This window comes from Nicotiana attenuata, unplaced genomic scaffold (assembly GCF_001879085.1).
Source record: "Nicotiana attenuata strain UT unplaced genomic scaffold, NIATTr2, whole genome shotgun sequence".
NCBI classification, from domain to species: domain Eukaryota; kingdom Viridiplantae; phylum Streptophyta; class Magnoliopsida; order Solanales; family Solanaceae; genus Nicotiana; species Nicotiana attenuata.
Genome location: NW_017675164.1, coordinates 63,231 through 74,119, shown reverse-complemented (window position 1 = coordinate 74,119; position 10,889 = coordinate 63,231). Strand labels below are relative to the sequence as shown.

The window sequence follows — 10,889 nt, the reverse complement described above, 5'->3', positions numbered from 1 at the left end:
AGGTATTGTGGGAAGCCAACTGTGCATCCGAATCCGCATTCTTCTTCATCATCTGTTCGAACATCATTTCGATTCTACCCATATCATTACCCGAAGAACTAGGACCTTGAGAAGGGAAAGGGGGTGGATTGTTCGGTTGTTGGTACATTGGGGGCCTTTGAAAGCCTTGCCCCCGGTTTCCTTGATTTCCATTATTCCATCCACCTTGATTATTGTTGCCACCCCAATTATTGTTATTACCATTCCAATTCCCTTGGTTGCCTTGATTGCCCCAGTTGTTATTTTGGTTGTTGTTCCCCCAATTACCACTGTTTTGTTGTTGATTGCCCCAATTACCTTGAGGTCTCCACTGTTGTTGGTTTGAAGAGTTGCCCCGTTGGCCTTGAAAATTGTTCACATATTGTACCTCTTCATTTTGCTCATCATAGCCATCATTTTGAAACCCATCACAATCATCAGCAAATTGCTCAGAATTCCCTTGGTTTTGTTGCCTTCTTTGCCTTCTCTTGTTGGTAAGCAGATTAACACCTTCCATAGCATTCACTTGGCGAGGGTTTTGGACTTGTTGCAACTGTACCTTAGCCAATTGGTTCATAGTAGTTGTCAACTCCGCTATACCTTGCCCATGGTTGTGTAATTCCTTATGCAAATGAATAACCTTAGGGTCGCCTTGAGGAACATTGGCTCTACTTTGCCATACGGAGGATGTATCCGCCATCTCATCAAGAATCTCACAAGCTTCGTCATAAGGCAACTTCATGAAATTACCCCCAGCCAATTGATTGACTATGCGCTGATTTATAGTATTGATGCCCCGATAGAAGGTTTGTTGTATCATCGCCTCCGTCATATCATTATTGGGGCATTCCTTCACCATCGTTCTAAACCGCTCCCAAATCTCATGCAAAGGTTCCGTGGGCTCTTGCTTGAAAGCCAATATCTCATCTCGAAGTGCCGCCATGTGCCCGGGTGAGAAAAATTTTGCAATAAACTTATCCGCCAACTCATCCCAAGTTGTGATGGAATGGTTGGGGAGTCTCTCTAGCCAATCCAGTGCTTTCCCCCGAAGTGAGAATGGGAAAAGCCTTAACCTAAGAGCATCCTCGGACACATTCGTCTGCTTGCTACCCAACCTGTATCCACGAACCCCTTGAGTTGCTTGTAGGCATTTTGATCGGAGGCGCCCGTGAAATACCCACGTTGCTCGAGCAAGGTCAACATCACATTGGTTATTTGAAAATTTCCCGCCCGGATTCGGGGAGGGACAATAGCACTCGCATGCCCTTGATTCGGTAATACTCTGGGAGCCACTCTTGGAGGTGGCGGAGGAGGGTCCGGAACGTTCTCATTAGCATTGGCCTGACGTCCTCGTCGTGGTCCGGGAGGTACAAGAGGCACCTCATCCTCTCCAATTTCATCAACCTCCTCCCCCACAAGCACATTTCCAAGAGGGTCATTAGCATTTAAAGCCATTTGGTACCTGTAGTAATCACACACACAAATTAGTAACAAAGGAGGAAAGAAGAACAACACACAAAACTAACTAAATAGATAGCCAAAACCGTTAGCTCCCAGGCAACGGCGCCAAAAAGTGATCGCAGCCAACTCCACACTACTAATAAGTAGCAAGAGAGGGTCGCAATAGCTTTTACCCGATTCTGGGTCGGGATCGAATCCACAGAGAGCTAGGATTGGATTCGAGTATCTATCTAGTTTACGATTGCGTATGTGTTCTTAATTGGTCTTCTATTCATTTTCGGTTTTTCTTTATATTCTACTATGATCAAACTACAAATTATAATTGCAACTAAATTAGACTAAGAGTAAATTGCTACAAATTGTATCTAATGGTTTAAAAGGCACTAGGGTAGTGACTTTCACCTAGGTGGCTAATTGACGGGTAATTGCATCTAAGGCACGATTGACATGATTGGGGAAATATGTTATAACCGTTGCTCGATACTACCCACTCTACACCTCTCGGTAGAAAGAGTGGTTTTGCCCAATTAACTCTCTCAAGACCAATTAGGTATGCATATTTGCCCAAGCAACTAGGGTTCAAGTCGGGTAATTACTCTCTCGAGGTTTAACCCTTTAATTGGGACTATCAAATCTCTTGAGTCCGTCCCAATTCCTTGTTGAGTCAATTTTGGAGACTTAGGCTCTCTTTCTCAAGAAGAGCCTAAGTCAACTTAGCACAAACCAGTGTTTGCAACCACTAATTCATAAATTAAACCATAAAATTGACCCAAATAACAAACACCCATAATCAATCTAACCTTAAATCACAACACCCATCAATTACCCACACTAGGGTTGAGCCACAACCCTAGCTAATGGGTCTAGCTTCTCATGCTTGAAGATAAAATCAGAGAAACAGATGAAGAGAAAGACATATTAATTAATTACTAATGTAAATACAAAGATTCAACGATTAAAACTAAGTAAAAGTGCCCAAAATGGCTAAGAAATGTCTTCTCACGAGCGCAGCTAACGTCTGATAATATCTGATACCCTAAAAATGGAAAAATGTTCTATTTATACTAAGCTGGAAAAACTGGACAAAATTGCCCCTGCGGGGTTAGTGCGGACCGCACAAAATGGTGTGTGGCCGCACTAGGCTCTTGAACTTGAAATTTCGACTCCCTGAACCCAGGCTCTAGCGGACCGCACAGAATAGTCTGCGGCCGCGGAGGCTTCTAGCGCGGTCCGCACAAAGTCGACCGCGGACCGCACAGGCTTGAATCTTTCCACTTGGCATCTCTCTGAACCTTGCCTCTGCGGACCGCACAGAATGGTAGTGCGGCCGCGGAGGTCCACCGCGGACCGCACAAAGTTTAGTGCGGCCGCATTGCTTCGAAGCCTGAAATGCTGAGTCTCTGAACCTCTCTAGTGCGGACCGCACAAAGCGTAGTGCGGCCGCACTAGGCCTGTTTTTCCTGAGTTTGTCTTGTCTTTTGGTACTTGTGCAGGTTTCACTCCTTTTGAGCTGTTATTTGACATCTTGTCACTTTGTTGATCAAACCTGCAATCAAGCACAACATATGAGCCTTTTGTGACTATTTTTGTATGAATTTATAATCAAAGCATAAGCACAAAGGGGTATAAAATACGTCAAAATCCCTAGTTATCAATCACCCCCAAGTATGTGCATGGTAAGGTTACACGGCGATTTGATGGCTTTTGGAACAACTCTGGGCACGTTCGAGGACGAAGGTATGTTTAAGTGGGGAGGATGTAACGACCCGATCGGTCGTTTTGCGCATTTTCACTTCGCTCGGTTGTTTGAGGGCATGAGTAGCTCTGCTTTATGTATTATCACTTATGTGAATCATCGGTTTTGGTTTTCATGTTATTCGGAATTGATTGGGAGGAATGATTCTCGGCTACAAGCTTTAAATTTGAAAGTTTTGACCATATTTTGACTTTGTAGTATTGGACCTCGGATTGGAATTTTGATGGTTCTGTTAGCTCCGTTGGGTGATTTTGGACTTAGGAGCGCGTCCGGATCATGATTTGGAGGTCCATAGCAGAGTTTGGCATGAAATGGCGAAAGTTGGAATTTTGGAAAGTTTGATCGGGAGTGGAATTTTTGATATCGGGGTCGGATTCCAATTACAGAAGTCGGAGCACGTCCTTAATGTGAAATGCGACTAGTGTGCAAAATTTGAGGTCAATCGGACGTGATTTGATAGGTCCTTATTCTCTAGACGTTGTATTAGACTATATCTTAATATTCTAGCTCTTTCATTTCGGAAGTGTCATTTGATTGGAATAAATTTTTAAAAACCTTAGAAGAAGGTTTAATGTTTTTCTTTTGACACCATATAAGAAAATAATAAAATATTTTTTTAATTCAAAGTTACCTATTCCAATTGTAACTATACAAGTATGCGATGAATTTCATTAACTAATTATAAGAAGTCAAACAATTAATACAAATTTATTAACAAAAAGGGACTTCTAAACCTAAAAATAATACAAAATATTAGAAACTTTCCTAATGTGAATTTTTAATTTTTTTAAGCTTGTACAGTTATGAACCACCACCACCCCTCCCCCAAAAAAAAATCTTAACTTTTAGAATTGTGTAGTTATGTAAATGTGTGTGTTTTCTATATTCATATTTAGGGTGAAATAACAAAAATTAGAGTTTTTCTACCCTAATTTGGTGTTAGAGCCTCGAGCCAGCTCAGACTCTTTCCCCAAACATCGTGGAACAAACTAAGTTATTATAATTAGCAAACAAAAGAGAGCACTATGTGATTGAATCATAAAGAACACCTAAGCATACTGGAAGACTGAGCTATAAAGAATATCTCTGTTCATTAGATGAAATTGAATACCTCAGTTTACCTGTACAACTATTTCAGATTAAATCAAACCTTGCCGGATTTCACATTCATGGCACAAAGGAGTACTTAGAAACCCTCCAACCCGTGACCGAAAAAAAAACTTCCAACTAAGAACTTGTGAGTTATAATTGATAATTTCTATCAAACGCAGAACTTGAAAAATTTAATAAAGAAAATGTTTCAATACAATGTAACCAACAAAAAAATCAATCAAAAAATTACTCAATTATGTAATTCAAAATTAAAAGATTTGGGTTTCTCATCAATCATAATATGGTTACATGGGATTATGAGACTAAAATTACTAACAAAACAAATAAAGAAAGCAAGCAAAAAAAAGATCACTACGAATAAGGTTTGAATCACAACCAAAACAAAAGGCAAAATAAAGTAGAAAAGAAACGACAACTAACCAAACCTATCGGACTTGAGTGAAAAACAGTGTTTTGATCATTAAAACGTATAACTTAAATACAAGTTTAATGGTGATCAAATTACAAAATAGTTTTCCTTTTCAACGTGATCTTTTATGATTTTATTGTTAGTATAAAAGGTAAAATCTTAATTAATTGATTTTAAAGCTTTAAATGTTAGTATTTTTTACATAGTTCAAATAAGGAAAAATATATTAAATAAAATTTTAGTTGATTTAAAGTGCTAAATATTAGGAATATAATTAAATGACTAATATAAACTCTATTTTAAAAGGGTAAAAAAGACGAACGATATTTCGCTGAGGGCCTTCGTGCTTTAATATAATAATAGATATAGATATAAATATTGGTTTGTTATCATCAAAATCAATAGGTGAAATCCCGGGCCTACCAGTTTCGTGATTTCTTTTATTTTTTCTTTTTATTATATATGATCACTATTTTCTTATGTTTTGGATTGTAACAATTACTCTTATTATTTTTGTTTGTTTTTTTCTTATTAGTCTATGTCATAACTTTTAACTTTTGTATATGATCATACTTTCTTTGTTTATAATGGGTGATAAATTAGAGAAAATAGGCTGTCTTATAATTATTGACAAATTTTAATTTATTGCAGTTAAGAGCAGTTTAGAAAACTTATGAATTATAATAGAATACGATACAGTCAAACCAAACAATAAAAGTATTTTTACATCACAACAAATGATACAATCTATTCAAGTATTATATTCACAAAACAATACAATACAATATAATACTATATATAAAATGATATATTATGAAACAACGGGTAACAACCCTCCAAACAAGCTGCAAGAGGAAAAAGAAAAGGTAACACAATACAAAAGCAAATGGAGAATGTGTGGTCGTTTCCTTTGCTCGCTTTATTGCATAAGGCTAATATTATCCCTCGTGATTTTGAAATGTTGTCTGATTTCGAAAAAGAAGCTGAAAACTCTATATAAAAAATTTAAAAAAAAAAATTTGTTTTTCATTCGGTGTTCGGTATCCGCAATGGAGCTCGATTATATTCGGATTCGCGTCGCGTAGGGCCCCATTCGGGGGGAAGCGCTCCCTACCAAGAATTTTTCCATACCCAAGGCTCGAACTCGAAACCTCTGATTAAGGAAGAGCTAGCCTCATCCAATGCACCACTTCCTATCTTTAAAATCCAATAAGTGAAAGCAATCAGACAATTCTGCTAAATACAATTGGCATGACGTCCTTTGAGAATAGATATCAACTTGCTCATCCTAATTTAGTTACGAATAGTCATATATAATATTTGCTAGAAATACACACAAAAATCCTAACTAAATTTAGCTGTGAATGAAAAAAATTCTCTTGCTAAAATTTAGCTGAGTGCGTATTACTTATGAACAGCGGCGGCGCCAGAATTTTGCAAAGGGTGTTCAACGTTTAATATGGACAGCCCGATGTACTAAGTTCTCGTTATGTGCAGGGTCGGGGAAGGGCCGGACCACAAGGGAATTGTACGCATCCTTACCCTGTATTTCTACAAGAGGTTATTTCCACGGCTCGAACTCGTGACTTCCTGGCCACATGATAGCAACTTTACCAGTTACGTCAAGACTCCCTTCAACGTTTAATATATATCTATAAAAAGTAATTTTGACCTATATACATAGTATAATTTTTTATATACTCTGTATAATTTTTCGATAAAGAATGTTTTGAACATTCTTCGCTCTATGTGGCTACGACACTGCTTACGAAGGTTAGCTAGAGTTATTTTCCTATTTAAAATGAAGCTATCTAGAGGGGAAATTCTTTTCAAGTCTACTTCAGTAAGATTGGCTCAATAGATAAAGCAAAAAATTATTACATAGTTTGTTCCAGTAACATAACCTATATATTAGGCAATAGGGAAAAGAAAATGCATTACATTAGGTGGTCCATTTCTTGGTTGTCTTCAGGTTCAGCCAGAAAATAGAAATCGAAAAATTAATTCAGCTGCACTTGCCTAGTACCTATTACTACTTATTACATGACAATTTAAATAAAAATTAACAAGGAAAAAATTTGCAGATGAAATGGCATTGGATTTCCATAATATTGTCATAACTAGAAAGAGTGCTCTAATCTTTATGCATGATCCACAAGCTAAAGAATAAATATCTATCTCTTTCCTTTCTTGGAAATTAGTCGGAAAGTAAATGATGGAAAAAATTCAGGTAGGAACCGCTTCTCCCTTTAATATCTATCTCTTTCCTTTCCCCGTTTTGTTTACAAGGATATTATCTTTTTTAGCCTGCGCCAAAAACTATTTATATTTGGTAGCCGAAAAAGTGTATAAAATTTATATAATTTTTGTATATAACATATAGAATATATCTATATACAAAAAATTTTTTTTTTTTGGTTATTATTTTGAGAGCAGTTATACAGTAAAATATTTCCTTATTTAATATAATGAAAATTTAAACAAATCTATGAAAAGGCTTAGAAATAAAATACGAAGAGGAGCATCTATAATTTAGCAGTCTTTGTGCGAGCCATATACGGTGGTAGTTGTGCATACCAAGAACGAAACAATCAACCTATTGATATTAGAAGACCAATGGATTCTTTCAATGTATTATTTCTAGGTCAAATGGAACTCATAGGTAAAACAAAAAGGCTTATCAAATAGAGATTTTTTTTACCATAATATGATTGTTAATACGATATATAAGGACCGCTACTACAAAGAGAATTACATCCTTGATCGTGAAATATTGATTTTTTGTTGAACCCTGTAAATTGCGTGAAAGTAGGATACTCCAATTCGGTAGGCAAAGAGTCTTTGTACGAGCCGTATGCGCTGGGAGTCGTGTGATAATAAGGAAGGTCCGACGTCTATATATGCAATTGATCAAAAAAGATTTTCTTCCCTGTTTAAAAATACAATACATGAGATCTTCGTAGAATTATTTTTTATTTATTAAAATTATAAATGATCACATAAAATATTTCTTATAAGGAATGGGATTTTTTTTTTTAGAAATAGCTTGAATGAACCTAATAATAGGTAGACAAGAAGCACGAGGATCATTAAAGTCGCTATTGCAAGTTGGAGTTGCAAGTTGCATATTGAAACCGTTCTAAAACTTATTTTTCTCCAACTTACATATTATTCAAAGGCAAAAAGATAATAAAAGAGTTGAGGTGAGAACAACAAAGCCGGTGCAACTTGCACAATCACTATCCCTTTACTTTTTCAATTTAATTATTAAACAATTCCCATATGATAAATTTAAAAATTTGCAACTTGTTGTTTCTTTATTGAATATATATCTATCATCTAATTGGTCTCTTTTTTTATTTTAGAAAAAGTCGCCTTCTCCAACTTGCAGAGTATCTGTTTGATTCTCGTCATGTTATCTCTTTTTCTAATTTTTATTGTTTATATAATGTGAACATGTTCCAATCCAACAACCTTAGGCAACTTGCATCCTCGCTTATGCCTCTAATAATAGAAATTTTTTAATTAGGTTGCACATTTACTTCTTTTTATTTTTTTTATTTTTTGGTCAAATTTATAAACCTAAGTTCTTGTGTTATTATCACTTAATGTGCCATATGGACATGCTTCTTAAGAAAATATGTGTGATTTTGAGAAAAAATTAATACGATTGATGCTACGAATTTGCTTATTACAAAAGTGAAAAATTTGTTATATAGTATATGTTGAATTTTCTTGGATTTTTCGTGTGTTTATTTCTTCATATTTTAGTTTTTGTTAATAAAAGTTCTGATTTTACACTGATCAAGAGTGTATGTACATTAAATTTCAAACAACAGAAGAAACTGCTATCGTGCGTGCCATTTATTAAGTACTGTACTTCTATATTGCTGGAATCCTTAATCGACATTAAATTAATGAATAATATTTACTAGAAACTTAATTATTTATATCAAAATTAATGAAAAGAGTACGTGCATCGTACTTAATTTAGCCGTCTTAGTATGGGAACCTGAGATTTATTTAATTTAATTACAGCTTTTAGCAAGCAATAGAATCGACCATTGGCTGTATTCAAGAGTCGGCTATTTTTCACGTTGATTTCACCTTCTAAATACAAATATAATCATCTTGTTTAATTCTTTCGTTTCTTTGATCCACTGAATTAACTCACCTTCCTACTGCGTTCAAGCTATATATTTAATACATTTATTCTAAAAACAAATCATCCAAATATCAAACGACCTAATTAACCTCGTCTTAATTCATTCTCCTAATCACAAGTTCACAACTAGTATTTGATATAGTTAATATTTGAAGAGTTAATAGTATTACTTTAATATTCGTTTCTTGTTCTTAATGACCAATTCTTATAGGAAATGACATGTTTAAATAAAAAGACAGTGTGACTAATGCTTGCAGTAGGAAGACGTCATACATCACACCCTCTTGAGATGCGCCCCTTCCTCGAGATAACTGTCCTATAACCTTTTAGTTGTATTAACATCCAATATATGACTCGAAATTGTAATTCAGCAAATAAACACTAGAAAGAAGATCCATATGTTTCCAATAAAGAATAAACTACATGAAGATAAAGTAATGAAACACCAGCATTTGAGAAAATTTTGCCCTCTGAATCCTTTTTATTTTTCACAAATACACAGATAAAGTTAAACATAGAGCAATGAGGCAAAAAAAGAAGCAAGTACTTGATATAATTAAAGAGAATGAAATTAATTCCGTAACCAAGAACTTATCTTCAACAAGTGATGACAACCAGGAGATTATAATAAGCACATGATCTGAAAAGGTGCAACGATTTTCAGACCATTGCAACCCCCAATAAAAATCATCGCTTAAATGAATCATCATCAAAAGCATCATCGATCAGTTTTGTAAATATATTCTATATTTCAAGAATCTTTTCTTCTGTTCAAGTTTACTGCGATCTGCGATAACGATGTGAGGTTGCATTTGACGATGGTATCAACGAAAACACACGTTTCATCTCTAGTATTACCAGGTGGTACATCAACAACGTAGGATTCAACGACGATGGTCGTCCCGTCACCAGACAGTTCCGGGTGGAGTGTGGTGACGGAACGGTAATTCGCGAGTCGGTGGTCTCCACCGACTACGCTAAAGCTAATGACATGTCGCTCGTCGTCGAGGATCTCGAGTCTTTCCGTGCTGGACGCAGCTGGAAGGCCCGAGATCACTCGGACCTCGCGGAGAGTGCCGACGTCACCATCCCCTACGATGACGTGGCAGCTCTTGACAAAGTGCTTGTATGCTTGAGGGTTGTCGAAACGGCGGACCACTGACCATACGGTGGAGACGGGGGCGGAAATCCGCTGGATCACGGCGGAGCAGCACTGGTTGGGACCCACCGGGTGAGTATGGAATCGGACAACGGAATCTGGGACTTGTGTCGTACTAGGTATCGGCATAGTACGCCTTTGTAATTGCTGAGATTGTTTACAGGCAAAATCAGGAGTAGTGTTGGAGCTTATTCTTTGGAGTAAAACAGATGAATCTGGAGAACTAGGAGGCATTTTTTTTTTGGCCAAGTGTTGTTAGATTTTGATCTGAAATGAAAGAAGAGCTGATGATTCTTATGTCGTAAACTGTAAGAGTGGTCGCTAATGGGGCTCTTTTGTTATGGCTAGAAATGTCTCAGTTTTTCATTTATATATACATAGAGTAGACAGCTAATTATACAAGAGAGAGAAGGAAGAAAGTTGGTTGAAGTTGCAAAAGTAAGAGGAAGAGGATGGGTTCACGTGAGGTTGACAAGAATAGTGGGACTAGTGGGTAAATGAAAAATGGATCAAGTTGGTGCATAAAAAAGAGGGCGTAAAGGTGTACAGAGATAAGATATGCACCCCTCTTGTCCGCCCCTCTTCCCAATAATCAGTCCTTCTCCGGCATTGGTTCATTTTTTTTTTTCACCGTTATATATTCGTATTGGCGTCCGACTAAATCTGTATTCATATCGGAAAATTCCATAATGGGGAAAGCAGTCCCGGACAAATGTGATTTTATACCCGGGACTCATATTCAAAAACATTAGTAAGGATGAAAAAGTATTTACCATTCCACCACGGCCTTTATTGATGCGGCCGGGTT

The 10,889-nt window shown here is 36.6% G+C and overlaps 1 protein-coding gene across 1 annotated transcript; it reads right to left on the bottom strand.

Annotated features, from left to right (window-relative positions):
• Window positions 1-9,299: 9,299 nt before the first annotated feature.
• On the bottom strand, window positions 9,300-10,678 carry LOC109219761 (abscisic acid receptor PYL4-like). Its single transcript, XM_019384239.1, has one exon. It carries the CDS (start codon window positions 10,313-10,315, stop codon window positions 9,674-9,676), a length of 642 nt encoding a protein of 213 aa, XP_019239784.1. The 5' UTR covers window positions 10,316-10,678; the 3' UTR covers window positions 9,300-9,673.
• Between the last annotated feature and the right edge of the window lie 211 nt (window positions 10,679-10,889).

Coding starts and splice junctions, on each gene's coding strand:
- LOC109219761 (XM_019384239.1), bottom strand. CDS start 10,315: ATGCCTCCTAGTTCTCCAGATTCATCTGTTTTACTCCAAAGAATAAGC.